This window comes from Somniosus microcephalus, chromosome 3, assembly GCF_052327205.1.
Source record: "Somniosus microcephalus isolate GS21.2 chromosome 3, FLI_Smic_1.0, whole genome shotgun sequence".
NCBI lineage: Eukaryota > Metazoa > Chordata > Chondrichthyes > Squaliformes > Somniosidae > Somniosus > Somniosus microcephalus.
This window is the reverse complement of record NC_140989.1, coordinates 187,038,269-187,058,794: the sequence shown is the minus strand read 5'-3', so window position 1 is coordinate 187,058,794 and position 20,526 is coordinate 187,038,269. Positions and strand designations below refer to the sequence as shown.

General features: G+C 45.5%; 1 protein-coding gene across 4 annotated transcripts in view; it reads left to right on the top strand.

Annotated features, from left to right (window-relative positions):
* LOC147121630 (filamin-A-interacting protein 1-like) overlaps positions 1 to 20,526 on the top strand; it is an 85,357-nt gene that overhangs the window by 20,140 nt on the left and 44,691 nt on the right. Inside the window, exon 2 of one of the 4 annotated variants that reach the window (XM_085982040.1) lies at positions 12,552 to 12,609. The exons of 1 other annotated variant lie outside the window; for it this stretch is intronic. In XM_085982040.1, the coding sequence (XP_085838166.1) occupies positions 12,552 to 12,609 (58 nt within the window). Of the gene's footprint in view, positions 1 to 12,551; positions 12,786 to 20,526 lie in introns of all 4 variants that reach the window. 2 more of the 4 variants (XM_085982038.1, XM_085982039.1) reach the window with 2 other exon arrangements.

Below are 20,526 nucleotides of genomic sequence, written 5' to 3'. Positions count from 1 at the left end.
GAAAGGTAGGAGAATTATAGAGGTTAGAGAAAAGATTTACAAATTAATTAACTTTTTTTTTAAAACAATTTGTGTTTTAAAAGCAACTTATTTTTTGCTGGAAATGTAGATTTGAAAAGAAACATGCAGAAAGCGGGAAAAAGAAATGAAAAGTTTAGAATCAAGATGGCGGCGACTCACCTCGGTTCAGAACGATAAGGCCCGCCCACACATGCACCGATTGGTCAACCGTCAGGTCACCGAAGCGTAGGATTGGTCAATCGTCCCGTCACTCGACCGTAGGAGGGCCCGGCCGCACGCGCCAGGAACCCGCCGTACGATTGGTCGACCTCGACGTCACTCGATGCTGATGAGCGGATAATGAGCAGAATGTTGAATGTTTTTTGGATACCGCGGGCGCAATTTTTGTCTGGCCGAAACGTTAATACGCTTAGGACGGTTCTGGAATCGTCAGCTTTCTTTCGACGTAACACACGTGTAGGTACGCTCTATAACTTTTGAGTTTATTCAATACAGACAGACGGCATGACAGACAGAAGAACCGCTTTATATATATAGATAATAATAATGGACTCTAGCATTTTACTGGTCTGTAATTCCCTGTTTTCTCTCTACCACCTTTTTTGAACAATGGGGTAATTTTAGCTACCCGCCCATCCATGGGTACTGTTCCAGAGTCTATTGAATTTTGGAAGATGACCAGCAATGCATCTACTATTTCTAGGGCCACTTCCTTAAGTACCCTAGGATGTCGATTATCAGGCCCTGGGGATTTATCGGCCCTCAATCTCATCAATTTCCCTAACACCATTTCCCTACAAATACTGATTTCTATCAGTTCCTCCCTTTCATTAGACCCTGTACACAGTACTCCAGATGTGGTCTCACCAATGCCCTGTATAACTGAAGCATAACCTCCCTACTTTTGTATTCAATTCCCCTCGCAATAAACAATAACATTGTATTAGCTTTCCTAATTACTTGCTGTACCTGAATGTAGCTGGTTGACAATCTATACTTTGGGTGCGTACACAACAATGTAAGTTTTCTCTCTCTCGTTTTCTGAAGCCTTTCTCCATTCAAACCAAAGAATGGAAACTTATCCTTTGAAAAACTTTAATTGTTAGCGTGCAGGCCATCATCTTGAAGGTATAGTGCCATCTGTATGTTGATGATCCTCATTATTCACAATGATATCATCTGGGACATGCTGTGTTGAGACAGTGCCTTGTAGTTTTGGATCGGCAGCTGCTGCTGATATCTCAAGTAACAGGCTTTTGTGTTTGTAATGAATATTTTTTTTGATTATTACTCCTGAACTGATGTAAATCTGGTTCGCTGAATTTCTCCGCGCCGTCCATCTGTAGTTGAGCATTGCATGTCACATCTAGTATTGTCCTCACTACCGATTTATTTTATTTTGGATCACATCGAGTGCTCAGCTGGTTGGGTTTCCTCGGCCAGCTTTGACACTAAATAACTCAACCAATACCTGATTACTTCACATTAACATTCCATGGGACACCGTGGTTCCTCTACAGTTGGGGTAAGGGGGAATGTTATCTGCAGGACAGGAAGCTATGTTTGAATAGTGGCAAAGAAAGGACAGATTAATGTTCTGGAATTTTGCCCAAATTTGAGAATAGTTATGCACGGCTGTCCCTTGAGAATGGGTGGGACTTGAGTACATGTTATGATAGATTGTGTAAGGTTTGTGGAAGGACTGTGGTTCATGGCTCAACTTACCTTTTTGTGCACCATGCTTGTATGATGAACAGGGCTCGAGCAGCCATTAACAGCATACATTTTTAAGTGCTCTTTCTGTCCATTTAAATTCAGTGTGAGCCATGACTGCACTGATAGTTAATCTGCCCCATGTTGTACATCTTCAGCAATAGCTACATTTTTTTTTTTGTAATTTGACATGTGAAGGGATCCAGATTTAATTTTGTCTTTCAATCCTGTGTTCCTGTGTTGAGATGACCTAGGCCTGGAATTTGGGGTCAGCAGCAAAGCGAAGGCGTTCGCCGCTGGCTCCGAAGTACACTTCGCACAAGGATCTTGCGATCCCTGTGTCGAGAACTTCGGGTTTTCCGACCTTGAATTCAAATCAATGGAAGTTAGTGGGGATTCCCTGGTGTGAGCTGCTGTGACATCAACAGGCTGCCTGAGCAGCCAATCAAAAGGCAGAATTCTCAGACAGCGAACAAGGAAGTGAGTAAGCGCTTAAAATTTTAACTTTTTAAAAATGTTACAGCGAGCACAACAAAGATTGGGGCCCTCTCCTGGGGGGAGAAAAGGCAAACCTGAAATACAGATGGACAAACTTTAAAAAATATTTGAAACATTTTTTTGAAAAGTTTCTTAATTTTAATTTTTATTAAAATGGGCAAATTTCACATTGCAGAAAATTAAAATTTGTTTTCCAGGCTCATAACTTTTGTTTAGCAGCAATAACGCTGTTGAACCCCAGTTACACCTGATCCCTTTGGGTCAAACTTTTAGTGGGGAGTTTAACAGCATAATTACTGTGGAAGCGCCGAAGATTTCGTCAGTTTCCCTGATTGCCGGCTCTCTGGGCGGAGGGTTGCACAGTGCAGCCTGTTTCAGAGCTGTCAATGACAGACCACAACTTCAGGATCTCCAAGTTGCAATCCGTTTCAAAGGCGGAATGACGGCGAACACTGCCAGTTCACCGTCAGCCCAACCGCAAATTCCAGGCCATCAAATCATGAAAGTTAAGTTTGTGAATGTTCTCTCAACCCAAAGATGTTGTTCTGCCTTGGGTAGGAAAGCCACCATATTCTGTACATATTATCTGTTACAAATGTGAGTCTGCTGCAGATACCTTTGCTCAAGTAAGTGGACTGAGCATCTTACGGTTGTGGGAGTTGACTCTCAATACCTTTGGGGCGATTTTCCCAGCCCCGAGGAGGTGGGTTTGGAGGCGGGACAGTTGGCAAAATGGAAAAAACTGAGGGCAGGTTCAGACCCCGCCTCCGCGCAATTTTGACGGAGGCGGGTTTGATGGGTGCGATTTGGTCCCACCTCCATCAGTCGGGAAAGGTAGTTAAGACCCTTAAATAGTAGTTAAGGGCCTCTATAATCCTATTTTGACAGGCCTTTGTTATTTTACCACCTTTGCAGCGTGTTGCACGACCCCCTTAAACCACGCCAGCTAATCCTGGCGGGTTGACAAGTGGGTGGCCTCCTCACAGCTGCAGTGCCACCATTAAAATGGAGCTTTCATCAGGGAGCAAATGCAGATGGCAGAACTTTTGTTCCAAAGGTCTTTCAGCACTTTTAGCAGGCCTACCGAAGTCGGAGGTGCTGCAGCTTCTAACTCTCAACTGTGGGACCTCCTTGGAAGACCCTCTCCCCATTTGGAATGAGCGCTTCTCCAACGGAGGCATCTGCCAGCAGCATGGGAACCATTTATTTCCTTTCATCATGGACCTCAGATTCGGATGAGGAGCAGCCACAGCAGCAGCAGAACCAGGCAGCTCAGCAGCAGCAGGAGCGCCAACCTCCTGCTCACCCACCTGATGCTGCACAGGGCAGAAGGAGCCAGCGCATCCAAGCACCTCGCTGCAGGAGATACCCCCCAAAACAGGCTTTACAGACAGAGGATGAGCTACCTCAACATTACTGAGCAGCAGTGCCAAAGGAGGCTGAGACTTTCGCAAGAGCTTATCCAAGACATCTGCTGCAGCAAGACCTGGAGCCCAGAGGAACGGGTGGACACCCCTTACCAGTGGCTGTCAAAGTCACCACCGCACTCAACTTTTTTGCCTCCGGCTCCTTCCAGGGATCATCAGCAGACATCGGCGGCATCTCCCAGTCGGCCGCTCACAGTTGCATCACGCAGGTTACCGATGCCCTTTTCGCAAAGGCGCACAATTACATCCACTACTCAAGGGATGAAGCAAGTATAACCACACGTTCAGTTGGCTTTGCAAATATGGCAGGCTTGCCAATGGTGCAGGGCATCATAGACTGCACACATGTGGCCCTTGGGGCACCCCATCACAACCCAGCTATCTTTGTCAACTGCAAGGGCTTCCACTCCCTCAACGTACAGCTGGTGTGTAACCACAAGGAGGAGATTTTGCATGTTTACGCCAAGTTTTGTGGTAGTTGCTATGACTCTCTCATCCTGCAGAACTCTAGTGTTCCTCTGCTCTTCAATCCACCAAACCAACTTAACGGATGGCCCCTTGGTGACAAAGACTGCCCCCTGAAGAAGTGGCTAATGACGCCAATCAGGAGGCCAGCTAACGAGGCTGAAGAGCGCTACAGCGCCAGCCACATTTTGACCAGGTCCATCATCGAGCAAACCATTGGCATGCTGAAGATGCGATTCCGATGCCTTGACAGATCAGGTGGAGCCCTGCAGTATTCAGCAGCCAGGGTCTCCAGAATGGTCGTGGTCTGCTGTGCACTGCACAACATGGCAGTGTTGTGGCTTGCAGCTTCCTGATGAGCAAGTGGCTCAGTTCATAGCCTCCTCAGATGAGGAGGAGGAGGACCGAGCGGCAGCGTATCTACCAGCGGCAGCACGCGAGCACATGGCTGCCCGTGATGCAAGGGATGCACTCATCCTGGCCAGATTTGCATAGGTTGCCCATTGTAGCACATGTGCTTGGCTCCTTCTTAACATATGATGGACAATGGGCATGACTCTCTGGCCTCCTTTCACACTGACCACGCAAGTGTCGCGGAGCCTGCAATGTGGAGATGCCTAAGCCGAAATAACAGATGCCATCACGCCAACAGTTTGCCATCACCTAATTTTGATACATTCCCACAGGGATGGCATTTCATCAATAAACAGAAACAATCACCCAATCTGCACACAGATCTGGAGGTTATATCCCTTGCCAGCTGGACCCACACAGCCTTGGTTTCTTTTGGGCAGCCTCTTCCTCCCAGATGAGGGGAAGAGCACCTCCCTGCTAGCTCTTGCCCCCTCAACCAGCATACCCAGCGCCTCATCCGAGAACCTCGGAGGCCCTTGCCTTGGAGTTGGCCATTCTTGAAGGAGATAGCAGCTTGGAGGTGGTGCAGCATTGACCAAAAATCAGTGGAAGAGCCAAGGCAGCAAGCAGCCCTTAAATGAAGCTGGATAAGTGACGTCAGCAGAGACGAGTTTCAGTCCCAAAAAACTAATTGGCCCAGGGGAATCCACACCTCTGAAATCAACTGGCCAATTAGGGGAAATCACACATTTTTCCCACCTCAGTGGAGGCAGGTTTGGAACCCACCCAAACCGAAACCCGCCTCCATTGGGAAAATCGCACCCCTTATATCTACCTGGACGATAGTGACCTGAGGGTGTAATAGTATTCTCCTGTGACCTGAACCAGACATTCATGTTTTGCACATGTGTATTTCTTTAGTCCTGCCAATGGCTGGCTGACAGGAAACAATTGGTAAGGTCATTAACTTGCTTTAACATGAATATTCAAAGCAACAGTTCAGATTGAATTCACTTGTTTCATTGAATACCACTTCTCTTCACCTAATAATACAAAATATGTTTCCCCAGATCAGTGTGTGGTCTTACTTGACATAAAGGGAGTAACTCCTGCAGTCTGTCCTTTAGCCCAGAGAAGAACCACCTCCTCTTTGCAGTCTGCTGTCTTTTCTTCTGTCAGCCTGACTCCAGTGTTGGCTTTTAGTTAAATGACTACACCCTACCCAAGTGCAAAATCACCAGTCTAACTTGGCAATGATCCCTGATGAGTTCAAATGAATAAGAATTGTTGTGATAGCAATAAGTCTGAACAATGGCCAGAATGTTCAACTATCTTTCATTCTCGGCAGCACGCTGCTTTAGATGCCGTGTATAAAATTTAATATACACCTCCAAGCCCTGCTGACCTTGAGAGCTACATTTAGCTCAAGAGCATTTTTAGTATCTATTACACCAAGGACATTTCTGGGCCACAGATGTTGATTGACATTGCATTAACAATTATCACAATGTTAAAAAGGTACTTGCACTTTTTAAAGTTCCAGCCCTAACTTTCTGCGGTGAGTTTAATGGGCAATTAATGTGCACATCCAGCAAGTTCTTGCCAATAACGGGGAGGCTAAAGGTGAGATGCCGTTTGCGTGAAGCAAATGGCAGGGTGACGTAAATTGACCAAGTTCTGCAGGGTCACATCTCATGCTGTATCTCTTAATCACTGAACCTGCTGGCCGATGTGCGCATTAATAACAGTGTGTGTTGTTCTCACACTGGGCTGAAATTTGCGGTCTGAGGTGTATCTCCGGAATGCACCTCTGACCGGGGGGAAAAAAAAATCCGGAAGTACCTGGTGCCTCTGGAGCTTCGGACTCTTCAGGTCATGGGCCTCCAGGCCTACGTCTGCCTAAAGGCCCAGGGACGCAGGCGGTTCGGAAACGTCCCTGGGATCACGTGGGCCCAGTCCTCCAATTAGAAAGGAGGATTCCTCCTACGTTTGAGAAATAATTAACACAATTCTAATAAAAATAAATATTCCCATGTTCAAAATTAAATAAAAGTCCCTTTCATTAAGCATTTAAAATTAAAATGTAATTTTTTGAAAAATAATTAAAACATTTTAATCCGGCCCAAAATTTACATGAACTAATTTTAAATGTTTTTATATGTTTTAATCATTTTTAAAATGTTAGTTTAACATTTATTTGAACCTTTACACTGGTTAAATCAGGCCCTACGCCTGCTTTTACCAGGCATAAGGATTTCATGGACATTCGCCAGGCAGTAGTTAGTCAAATAGCTCAACCCTGCGCCAGCAAAGTGTTTCTGGGGCGCGTATGGACGATCTGTCGAGGAGAAACTTGACAGACTGCAAGTTCCGGGTTTTATTGCGTGCGGAAACCCGGAACTTGCGGGGCCATTGTGAGGGCCTACGACGCCGTACGCTGTGTGTGCGCTGTCATCGGCCTCGCAAAACTCGGGTCACTTGCTGCGGTATTGAGGTGATGTGGCTGAGCTAAATAATAAAGATTAGGTGGAGGGGAGAAATTATTATCTGGTATGCTTCTATTGGGTATAAAGCTTAAATTCTGATTTAAAGACATCCAAATAGGTATATTAAAGATGAAAAATGTTTTGTAAACTAGCCAGCAGATGTTTCAGTTATGTGCTGAGTGAAGAGCTTGCATGTGAGCTTTGTAGAAATGAATTGCATTGGGTCTGATCTTCACTTCCTGATTCAATTTGAGGGTTTTTTGCCTTAATTGTAATTAGGAATATCCACTATTGGGGCCGAAGGTTGACTCCAGTGTGCTGACCTCGTTAGTGGCTTTGCATTTACCAGAGCTGTTGAATATGTCACTGGAGCTTGTTTGCATTTTAGCTAGAAAATTGCACATTGCTTGTGCAGATTAACAGTTAATAGTTGGCCTGTTCTGATTTGAAATTTGAGAACTATCACTGGGTGGAATATGATGGTTGAGTAAGCTTTGAGGTTTTTCACATGGTGTGATGTGATTTTTGTTTGTGTCATTGTAAATGCCCCTCCTCTTTATAAATGAGGTCATTGAGTCCAATAGCAAATAGGTAACCGATTTGTACAAGGCAATGGTTGTGTGTGCCCCATTATATTAAGGGCATTAAAGCCACAGGGAGCATACAAGTTGACACCAGGGATAAGAAACTTCAGCTTATGAGGATAAAGATGAGCTACTGAAACCAGTTACAATGTAGCAGAGAAGGCTAAGAGGAGGTTTAACAGTGGGTTTTTTTTAATTATGATAGGTTAGGTGGGGTGAGTAGGGAAAAGACTGTTTTCTGGTTGGGGAGTTATCAATGCAAAATTATCAATGAGGAGAGAGGTGAAGAGAAGTTTCTTTAAGCAGATAGTTTTTAGAGCATGGAATATTTTATGACTGGGAATATTTGAGGCAAAGAAAAAATGGATAGAAACTTGAAGCAAAGGAAGATACAGGGCTATGCGGAGAGAGCAGGGCAGTGGGATTAGTATTGGATTGCTCTAACAAAGAGTTAGCACAGACACAATGGGCTGAATGGCTCCCCTCTCTTCTGCAAAGGCCTATGATTCTATGGCTCTCTAATGGGTTTTGTATTTCTCATTGTTCTCTCTGCACCAGAACAAGTAGGCAGGCATTTGAAGATGTATAGAAAGGAGAGGGCATTTCTTGAAGCAGCAGAGTGAAATGGAGTCCAAAAGATTGAGCTTTGGAAGTAGAAGTAACAAACGTTACATTATTCTGCCCTGCTGGATCATCATCTGCTGTGAGGCTCCCTTCTATTGCATCTGAAGTCTTTCCGTATTCTGTCTCTGCCTTCTCTGGTTCTGCCATCACTCAGTTAAACTCTGGTTTCCTGAGAATGTCTGATCAGCGGAGTCTCGCTACTTCAAAAGACATGGGGGGAAAAATTTGGTTTCTTTGTGCCTCCCAGTGCCCTAAGAGGATGCTAATGGGGCGCAAAGCAACTAGCGCCCGGGCGCGGCGATGTTTGCGCCGCTCGTGAAATTCACCAGGCATTTTGCGGCAGGGCTAAACGCTACCGCCATGATCTCCTGCGCCGGCAGATCGTGCCGTCAGTCGAGCGTGTAGCGCCCCGGACCAGATATTGAGTGGCGCCCCCTGCCTTACCACCTGCCGCTAGCAATGACAGGTTGAGGGGAACGTTTGCAGTCAGGAAGGGACTGGGGAGCGCTATTTAAAGGCGGCCGCTTCCTGCCTTTTTTTGTCGGCGACACTTTTGCACCACGCATTCTGAAAGAAATGTTTCTGGAGCAATTCAACGCTGTGTGAAGGAGTTTTGGGCACTGAGCAGCACTTTGCAGGTTCATTTTGATTTGACCTACCTTGCATCGATTTAGAAGAGACTTTGGGGGCTGCACTCTGAGCTCTTTCCCTGGGCCTCTTCATTGTTCTTTCCAGCAGATTTGATGTACAGGTCTCTCCAGGCCGAGATTCAAGGCTGCAATGAGCAGGGTGTGGACGGAGAGCAAGATCGACCCTCCCCTTTAAGAACTGGCCAGCGCCAGTGTGTCTGTGTTCCATTGCTGACTGACATCACATGAGCTTCGCCAGCGCTCTGAGGTAGCACCTCGCTACTCGGCGATAGCGCCTTGAGAGGTGTGAAGTACCTGATTTAGTGCTCCAATCACCTCCAGGGGCGATAGAAGCCAAGTTTGCAGTCGGAGGTGATAATTAGCACCAGGCGCTAAACTTTGCGCCCGGCCGATAATTGCGCCCCAAACGAGGCGATACTGAATTTCTCCCCCATGGTCTGAAAAGATTGAAATCTGTTTTCCTGTCTCTTTTTTAAACTGCTTCTGCAAAAGAAGAGCCTGATTCCAAGACATTTCTTGTGCAAGGATGTTGGGATGTCCTAACATTTCCCTTCCTTGTGTATCTTTGGTTTCATGTCACCTAGTATTGAGGTGGCAGAGCCTCGACTGCAGAGCAGTCCTTGGTCCAACTTTTGTTCAGAGCTCGAGAAATCTACTGGGTTCCCAATCTGGGATGGATGTTTCTACCGACCCAGAGGAAGTCAGCAGGCTGCTGGAGGGTCTTCTAGGTCAGTGACTAGGCTCTCATGGAGACCACTATCTTTAGGAAATGCACTACCTTTTTTATGGGGATGAACAAAGAACTGATGTGACAGTTCTTACTCTTGCTGGTTCAAAGGTTGTGGTTCTGGTTTCTAAATGGTTGGCAAATTTGCAATACTCACTTTCCTGGATCCAAATCATTGTGGCGCGAGGCATGTGCTGGACCCTCTTTAGGACTTAATCATGTAAGAGATCTATTGGATGCATACACAAGTCTTTAGAATTGAAGGATATATTGTTCCCTTTCAAGTATTTTATTAATCTAGCCTAATAACACAAGCAGTAATTCAAAAGTCTCTCTTAACCTCAAGGTGTAGGCTCATCAACTTAATTTACTCAGTGGCCAGTTAATGCTCCTGCTGCTGCTGCCCTACATGTTTGCTGTCAGAATTGTTTTTTTTTAGAAATCCGGAGTAGCCTTACAATCTAGAATGCTGATAATTGTGTTGTCATAGACTGTAATAAGTACTGCCTAAAGTCCATCAAATGGTTGTAACTCAAATCCATGCAATCTATATTTGCAGAGTCAAAATTGTCTAGCCAGTGAAAATCCTTTCATTTAAAAAAAGATCTTTTAGTGTCAGAAGGGAGCCATGCAGAAAGTGGCACTGATGTATAAGGAACCGAAGATTCCAAAATAATATATTTTGTACACGATTCCTCACTCATTTTTCTACCTGTTTTAGCTGAGGCTCAGTGGTACCACTCTCCGCTCTGAATCTGAGGTTGTGGATTCAAGACCCGCCATAGAGACGTGAGCACATAATCATGGGCAAATGTTTAGCCCTCCGCGAACATCACTAAAAACAGATTATCTGGTGATTATCTCATTGCGGTTTGTGGGAGCTTGCTGTGCGCATATTGGCTGCAGCATTTCCCTACATTATAACAGTGACTCCACTTCACAAGTACTTTTTATTTTCACAAGATCATTGTGGACTACAGGGTGCTGTACAGTGTTGATGCCGACATCTGACTTCCAATAACAGGATTTGCGAGACAGACAGATTGTAGTGTGACATTGCAGGTTGTGCTCGCTTGTGTATATAGAGAATGAGAGTAATGCTACTTCTAAGCCTTAAACTTTGGAACTCCATTTAACTCTATACTCCTTTCTATATAACTGTCCCACGTTGGCCAATCTCCACTGTGGTTGGGGAAGGAGAATGCTGTAACTCGCATGGGTATCCTCTCGCTAGGGAGGGCAAAAATCAAGTTTCTGTTCCTGAAGGTTTATTTAGTTGCACCTCCTCACCCCAAAAACCTCAAAGCCCATGAATGCACGTCGATAATTGAAGCTATTACACCTCTGATGAATCTGTTCTCATCTAACAGTTTATTGGGGGGGAGGGGGAGGGGTTGAGCCAGGAGAGTGAGTAGAGAATAGCTACTTGGCAAAGTACAGGAAAACTGCCAAATCCTGTGTCTTGTATCTGGTTCGGCTACTTCCAGGAAAGGAAAGAATTAAAAATGTACCAACTGGGAGTCGCTATGTATACTGTGCAGGGAAAACCTAGCCCAGTATGAAATGGACACTTATCTCTAATTAGAATGCATTTCATGGCATATTGCAAAGAATTATCACTGTGCGTGTAGCAGCATTTCCTACAAATGACACACTTCCTGTAACACTTTCCCTGTCACGCTTTGTTGATAACACCCTCATTGTTATAAAACAGCACATCCTTCCACTTACTGTAAGCAATGCCATGAGATCTTCTAGTGTGTGTAACATCTAGGATGTATTTCCTGTCCACTGCATTTCCCAGTCACACTCATCTTTCTGTGTTACACTTTTTACGTTCCTGGAACACAAAATACCAAAGCCAAGATGTCTGCTGTCTTTGTATTAACATCCATACGAATTAATTCATTTGGTGTTTATTGTTTTACTGAACAGTAATTAGACTTATTTATTGCCTTAAAGGGACACATACCTACAATTTACAGTAGTTTAATGTTCCTGACCTTTATATATCATCAGCAACAGTGCTGTGAGAGATTTGCTTCATCTCTCTGAATTTATCTAGGAAGTATTGAACAAAGTGGTTCTGTTGCCATGAACAGTGAAAGTAAATCTCAACAGGTTTATACATTGTGATTAAGAGGGAAGGGTAAGTGGAAGCCTGTGTGATGCAGTCAGGTCCCTGTTTACCTGTTCAGTGGCTTTTAGAAAGGCCAATTCCAAGAATGTTGAACAGAACTTGCAGCTCAGTGTGGTTGGAATGCTGTGCTCTATTTCTCTTAGAACAGCAACATGGTCCAAGATGCCAATTCGCACACAGTAAAGCAGGAGCTGCGATCTTGCCTATTTCTTGAGGCACGTCAAATGAAGGTGAATGGTTGGGAGACTCTGAGCAGTAAAACTGCTCAGATTAAATTCACCTGGGGGACATCACCTTTTTCCCCCTCCTGATGTCGGTTAGCTGGCCACAGTGCTATTTTGTTCCCCATTGACTGGCTTCCATGTAATCCTGTTTTTAGAGTTGTATCTTTTTGGCATTGCAACTGCATTAGATGTCATTCCTGAGGGTGATCAATCATAGAAAATGGGTTCACAATTACGGAGAAAACTCAAAAGCAGAATACTGCAGATGCTAGAAATCTGAAATAAAAACAGAAAATGCTGTTAATACTCGGCAGGTCAGGCAGCATCTGTGGAGAGAGAAACAGTGTTAACACTTCAGGTTGATGACCCTTCATCAGAACCTTCGTTCTAATGAAGGATCATCGACCTGACACGTTAACTCTGTTTCTCTCTCCACAGATGCTGCCTGACCTGAGTATTAACAGCATTTTCTGTTTATATTATGGAGACAGCTCAGTTCTGTAAAGCAGTATGTACCAATCGAAGCTTTGCTTCATAAAAGAATTAATGCTGGCAGAATGTTTATTTAATGCCTTTTTTTCTCCCTCCCTCCTCTCTCTCTCTCTCTCTCTCTCTCTCTCTCTCTCTCTCTCTTCTAGGTAGCACAGGAGGGGTCAGTACAGCGCCCCGCACCTACCCGCATCCCTATGTCAAAAGGTATGAAAGCAGGAAAACCAGTAGTACCAGCCGTGGGAGCAGGAGGTGTGGCAAAATATGAATCTCGTGCTGAGAGCCAGTCAATGAGAATTGAACTGAAGAAGTCTCCAGTCAGCAGTTCTGCCCCTCAGGCTGGGGGGAAGGGCTGAGCATGGAGGCCTTGGGGGTAGGTGGAGGTATTACTGCTACCATGGAGATCACCCCTTGTTGGTAGACTTCCTCTCCCCATTACTAACTCAATGAATCAACTCCTAGTTTGTCTAATAACATACTAACGGTCCTTGTATTTCTTTAGTGATCATTAAAACTACCATCACCGTAACACTGATAGCGAGTTGTACCAGGAAAGAGAGGGTTGTTTTGTGTACAATGTATATTTAATAGTGAAGACAAATTCACTATTCAACAAAGGGACATGGGTGCATTGGCGAGAAGAGCGACGAGAATGATTCGAAGTGTAAAGCGATGGAAAGGTTACTGTAACTTTGTTTCTACAATCTCGAATGAAGGTTGTGAGGGAACTCAAAGTATAAAGTTGCTTTCATATCTTGACATTCTTCCCCTTGGGGAGAATAGTTTGAAGTTGTTGAAGGATTCGTGGGCTGATTAACTGTCTGACAGGCCATGTCGTGAACACTCCTTCCATGGCTGTAACCATCTTTAAACCAGCTGGGTGGTTAGTCCTATACAGTGGGAGGGTTTATGGGCTGCCACAGGCCAGATGATGAGGGAGGTGGGGGACAGCCATGCTCACTGGACGGGAGCATCCTGCTGGAAATCAACCCCAAGTTGAGTCAGAGCTCCGGTCTCCACTCGCCAGGACTGTCTGGAGTGGGGTTCAAATCCTGCAGCTTCTGACTCTGGTGGGAATACTACCACCATGCCAAAGACTCGTTCCATTTAGATAAAGTGAACCCAGACTATTAATTCAAGGTGAGTAAAATCAGTAAGGTAAGAAGGCAAATGTTTAAACTAGTGAAAAGCAAATTCAAAACTGGTCTTGGAAAAAATAATTCCCACAAAGGGTGATGAGTGTTTGGAATAATCTATCGAGTAAGGAAGTGGAATCCTAGACATTGGACAAATTCAAAGTGGAGTTGAATGTTGGGCTGGCTGAGTTTGAATAGTAAAGGATGAGCTTTGGGCACTTTCTTAAAATATAAATTTCCATTTAAAATGAAATGTTCACTAATCTAACAATTGCACCCTGCAATCATAACATTGGTGAATTCTTCAGTTTATGTTAACCTAACATTGCTAACTTCTAACTGGTTTTATTTCTTTGTGAGGCACATTGATGGTTCTGTCAGCTTGAGGTTTTGGTTTTGGGCCTTTCTCTGGATGAAAAATAATCAAATGTTTCTCAAGTAAAAGTTTAATTATCTTTTCCCCAGTATAAAATGACAATCAACAGGTTGGTTATAATGTTTGACTGGGTGTGTTGAGCATGCCTACCATTTGTATGTCCTACCCTGACTCATCCATGTGTGACAGTTTTAGCCTGTTGCATGTTCGTAAAGGTGTGTCTGTGACTCTTTCATTCTAGTGGGCCTGGTCCGTCACTCCTTGGAAACTCTTTTTTAAGGCAGCACAGTTATTGGAAAGTGATTTACCAAAACTCTGCCATGGTGCCACCACATCCAGAGTGACACTCTGAGGACTCCATTGATGGTGCAGTGAGTGGTGAGCCCTACAAATCAGGAAGGTCCCAGCTATAATCTCTGATCTGTGCTAAATAAACCGACCTCAACGGGAGCAGTGGTGGCAGGATTCCCAGTTCTAATCCATTTCTGCTGGAAATTGTGTGTATGTACCTGTATGCCGAGGACACGATTGGGCTTGGCTGTGATTCTCCCCCCCCCCCCCCCCCTCTCCAACCGCACCTTGTCCAGCTTCCCTGTGAGGAATGTCCACTTAAGCGGTAAGTCTTGGCTGTGGAGGATGTTGTAACCATGTCTGATCCTGCCCTCATCCAACCTTTTCACATGCACAATTTCTTGGCATGGTCACTGGATCAGGAGTGGGTATTTTTGTGTAGGGGCCAATGGTAATACTATCAGCGCCCTGGGTAAAATTGGCTAACTCCATATATAACCTCTGCCTTCTCAATCTGCATGGCCCTGTGCCACACTACACCGTGTGTTAACGCACTGAGCCATCGGGAGATCCTCAGCTACCATTTATAATGCAAGAGGATGAACAAATGACAGACACACAGATGTGACTACATTGTTTAATGTACAATATTGGGAATAAAACAGAATGAGCTATAAACTACTTTTTTTTTTTAAAAAAACAATTTAATCCAATTTTTACTATAAGTGAAACATGATTTCTTCTGGCCAGTACAATAATGCAGTCAGTGTTTTAAAAAATACCCTAGTTTCACTATTGCTTTGGTATAATTTCTAAAAATGTAAACCTTTTTTAATGATGCAAAGACAAATCTGCTGCAGATTCCTATCTGCTGCCACAATGCCAACTCAGTGACCGTACACACAATACGGTTGTGGCACATCTGTCAGTGCAAGTTATAGTACCTGGTCATCCCATTTTATCAATGGCCTGTGTTTTTTTACATGTTGCCCTGTTTTTTTTAATATGTTTAATGGTCACTTGTAAGAGTTGATCCAGATTCACCAAGCAACATTCTGCTGACAATAGTTCCATTCAAGATTTACACTATGACCCATCAGCTGGGGTAGCAGTAGGTCCCATCAAACTATCATTGAGGCTGTGCCAATGTCAAACGCAGAATTTAACTCCAATTCAGTGAGTGGTGTGCTGGGGCCAAATCCGCCGGGGACAATGCATGCGGAGTCTGCAATAGTTAATCTCTGCCCCAGTACAGAGGGCAGCAGCTGTGTCGCTCGCCCCTCTAACCCGGCACAGAGGGCAGCAGCTGTGTCGATTGCCCCTCTGCCCCAGTACAGAGGGCAGCAGCTGTGTCGATTGCCCCTCTGCCCCAGTACAGAGGGCAGCAGCTGTGTCGCTCGCCCCTCTAACCCGGCACAGAGGGCAGCAGCTGTGTCGCTCGCCCCTCTAACCCGGCACAGAGGGCAGCAGCTGTGTCGCTCGCCCCTCTAACCCGGCACAGAGGGCAGCAGCTGTGTCGCTCGCCCCTCTAACCCGGCACAGAGGGCAGCAGCTGTGTCGCTCGCCCCTCTAACCCGGCACAGAGGGCAGCAGCTGTGTCGCTCGCCCCTCTAACCCGGCACAGAGGGCAGCAGCTGTGTCGCCCGCCCCTCTAACCTGGCGCTAGACCAGCTTCTTTCTGAAATCTGCTGTCTAAAAGGTTGGAAATGGTTTGGAACATTACATACGGAGACTTGCTATAAAACACTTTCAATTGTTTTTATGTCAGTTTAGGTAGGTCAACAAAATGTGGAATAGGATTAATGGACTTTGTCTCGGAAATTATCAGAACTTTTGATTTCCCACGTTGATCCATGAAATATCACTCTCGGTGCCCAATAATGCAACGTTGCTTTGAATTATGGTTTTAGTCAGCCAGACTGGAAGCGCCTTTAATGAAAAATAGCCATAATAAAGGACTTTGTGAAGTTCTTATTTCCTCCCCCTCCTTCATTTTCCCTATGTACCATTCTTAATGTGACCTGCAACCCCGAACTCTGTCTGTAGTGACCCTGAAACATTCAGCAGGAGGTGAGGTGCACACAAGAAATGTGGATGTTCTCTGTCCAATGTCTTTCTGCACAATTCTTGGGCTCCTTTCTTAGCTCCTCTAACATAGTAAGATTGGGAATTTGCCATGTGATGAATCCTGGGCATGTCTCCCACCATCTGTGGTACTGAATCTGGAGCAACAGCACAGTTTGAGGGCACAGGTTATTTTTGTGGTGTTCATGGTAAAGATTGCCAGTGTTAGGGAATGGAGTATTTTCCATTTGAGGCAACTGGTGTTGACAACAAGCTAGGGTAGTCTGGTCATTGTAGGATCGTCTGGTTTGAATCACTTGGTTGCTGCAGCTGCTTTACAGTATTCACGGTTTCTACTCGACTTTAATGGGCACTCATTTTCAAAACAAAAGAAACCAGCATTTGCGCTCAGCGTAATGTGCTTTTTTGGCCTATCTGGTGCCATATCTACCCAGTGGACACATTACATGTTTTAAGGTTATTTTTCTTGGTATTTTTGTATTGCTTCTGCTCACAAACACTTTTTCTGTTTACTCACTTTGGAAATCTGCTGCCTAGCATCCAAACAACTTGCCCAACCCAACAAAGCTGTACTTTGTTAACATTGCTTCGAAGTCTGTTGTACAAGTTTTTGAAAGGACTTCCACGTTTACCTTGTCTTCCTATCTGATGTGTAATATCGACCATAGATAGTGCATGTGCAATTTTTGATCCATGTTGCACATCACTGCATCGCATCAGCTGTACAAGAGATTGGGAGCATGACTTTCAGTTGGTCTTCTTGATGCCATGCTGACTTCATATGCTTTCCTGTGGATGCCCAGATGATGAGTTTGCCTTCTTAATTTGTGTTTGTACTTCATGATCGATAAGTACATTGTTATAGCAGGGTGAACTGAGACACAGCCGTCAGCTCCATGAGGACAAAGAGTAAAGGATAAGGTTTTCCCCCGTGTTAGCTGGGAGGTGAGGCTATAGCACTTTGCAACTCCGAGAATCTGTCTGATGCACTGGATGTCTTCCTAAGTGCGTGCTTCTGGTGCGCAAGGCCTTGCTCATGGATGAGAGTTTCTGTTACTTTGATAAACGTGTATGACCTGTTTGGGTGGAATAGCTTGCAAAGTGCACAGAAGCAAATGTACATTTGTGATGTATGAGCCTCAATTTCTTCAAGCATGGTATGGGCAATATAGTTTGGGCCAGTATGCAACCCTACTTTACACAGTTTGAAACCTCAAAAGTCTACGATGGATCCCATCTAAGCAAATTCTGCCAAACCTATCATGTAGCTGTTACATAATGTTCATGTGCATTCCAAGTTACCTTGGAGCCTGGAATAACATTATCAAAGGCCTTTGTAAAACAAGTGACTGTGTGCAGGTCCAAGTTCTGCTTTCTGTCCTTCATCTATCTTGTGATGAGAAGGCCATTCATCGATCTTGAATCTATACAGACAGACCCTATAGTGCCTCCATTGTGGTATCCAAATACTTCTCTCCTGATCCCAGAGTTTTTGCTTCTACTCTACCTGGAAGTCCATTCCATGGCCAGAATCTTCCCAGCCCTGCGAGGGCGGGTTTGGAGGCGGGCCCGCTGTCAAAATGGCCCTGATTGACAGCGGGGTGAAAATCCACTCTGAACCCGCCTCCGTGTAAGTTTCTCAACTGTCGGGTCTGCCTGTGTATTGCAGACCCGACACCAAGCGGTGGGCCAGTTAATTAAGGTACTTAACAGGTAGTTTAAAGTTATTTAAGAGGATTAAAAGCAGGCACTTACAATTTTACCACCTTTTTGATGAGTTTGCCGTCCCTCAGGGAACACGCCAGGTAAGTGGAGTCGGGTTCTCAATGACTTGCCATTGCTTTCAATAGATGACAGCTGCAAAAGTGGTATAAAAGCTACCATTTTACAGCTGTTCACTTTCCAATGTCAGAAGCTGTAGCCTTCAGTGTTAGGAAGAGTCTTTTCAGCCTCATAAACTTTTTGGAATTGTTTGTAGTGAACTCGATATTCACTGTAACCTTCTTTGAAGAAAATTTCTGACCAATGACAGATTGCTTCTGTCGACTCAACTGGATCTGGCATATCAACAATCAAAATGGGCACGATTTATGCTCTCTCATCTTGGTCCTCCGAGCCCGATGAGGAACAGCCGCAGGAGCAGCAGAACCAGCTACACCAGCAGCAGCAACAACAATAGCGCCAACCTTCTCCTCAACCACCTCATGCTGCACAGGGCGGAGGGCATCAAGCCAGTGTGACTGAGCGGGCAGTTGGCTTTGTAAGGGTTTCCACTCCCTAAACGTTCAGCTGGTGTGCAACCACAATAAAATCAACATACATGTGTGTGCCAAGTTCTCTGGCAGTTGTCATAATTCGTACATGCTGCGCCACTCCACCATCCCTCAGCTGTTCGAACTGCCAACCAATCTTTCAGGTTGGCTGCTTGGGGACAAGGGCTATCCCCTCGACATGGCTGATGACACTTTTGAGGAGGCCAGCGAACGAGGCTGATGGAAGGTACAATCAGAGCTTCATCTCCACAAGAACTATCATCGAGCAAACTATAGGGTTGCTTAAAATGCGGTTCAGATGCCTGGACAGATCTGGAGGGGCCCTTCAATATGCACCAGGCAGGGTATCCAGAATAGTCGTGGTCTGTTGCGCCCTTCGCAACATCGCTCGGCAGCGAGGACTAGGTGATGAAGACGACGCAGAGCGAAGAGCCTCATCGGAGGAAGAGGAACAACATGAGGTTGGCACCACCAATGAGGAAGACCTGGAGCAGCCGGCACAGTCATTAAGACCAGTGTGTGAGAATGTTGCTGGTTGTAACGGCAGGGATGCCCTCAAGTGCCAGGTTCCAGTAACTTTGTGGATGTCACACATTTGCCTGGCACAGGTGTCCACATGTTGGCATCACCCACACCAGCAACATAAACCATTCAATCAATGTCTATTTCCTTCTTTGGACAGGCAGCAATGGTGCTGATAATGAAATCAGCCCTGACCATACACTCTCGCCTCCATTCTATCCCACACATCTGGCTGTGACTGCAAAGTGAGAGAAATAAATGATCTAATTACATAGTTTCATATTTTTACAACCATCATAATGATAAACACACCCGAGTGAAAACCTTTGACTATTTGTGTGTGGGATCTTTCTTTTCCAGGTGCTTCTACGTGGTGCTACCCCTGTGGCTTCAGCAGAGGTAGAGGCAGCCTCCTGACCTCCCTGCTGCAACTGCTTAGATGCCTTTGGCAGTGGTCCTCTGGGTTTTGGAGCCTGTGAGGGCCCTGCCAAATTCTGCTCCTCCTGTGACTGTGCAGGGGTAGACTCGGCCATCACTCTCCGGAGAGGCATCTGGGGCTCTGACTGAAGGGCTGGCAAGGGGGTGGAAGTTGGAGTGCTTGGAGCGGAGCCCCCACTTCCATGTCCCTTCCCACCATCATCCCTCTCATGGGACACCCGCACTTCCTGCTAGCAAGAAGCTGGAGAGCACCTTGTTGCACTTCAGTGCAGAAATTAGGGCCCACATCTATACTGACATCCCTCCTAGAAATGACGTTTGAGCCTTGGGTTTCTCTCCTCCATAGATGCCCATCTATCCTCCATAGATGACCATCTATTTAGAAGAGAAACCATGTTGTCATTACACTGGTGCTGTGTCTCCTCCATGCGGGTGGACATCCTATCCATGGAGGAAGCTATAGATGCCAGTGACTGCGCCACGGTGCTGCTCATGTTAGAGATGGACTCCTCCATTCTCTGCACACTTGTAGTCAGCGCAGTCACAAAACCTTCTACACTTGTTCCTGCAGCTCCAGGATCGCCCTCTTCCTGGATAGCCCCCGAGGCTCAGTGTCTGCATGCAGCTGAGCAGAGCTGGGAGTGTCCTGCGCCCTCTGATGAGTTTCCACTGCTATCCCTGTCTCCACCATCTGCTCTTGCTCACTTGTGATCTGTGAGACACCAGGTGACAACACTACTGTCTCCTGACGGCCCCACCGAGGTGTGCGTCTCTGCACTGGTGCTGGTTTGCATTCTGTGAGGTGACGCTGCGCCCTCAGAGGCAGGAGGCTCCTCTGAGGAGTCTTGTTCCTCTTGCTCTTGGACAGTGGGGGAGGGGCTCCTGATGGACCTGTTAGAGAGTAAAGACATGATTTAAATAGATGACATCTTAAGTGCAGACACATACCATTATACATATCATCACCATTAATTTTCTGATCACATAACACCCCATATGAGTG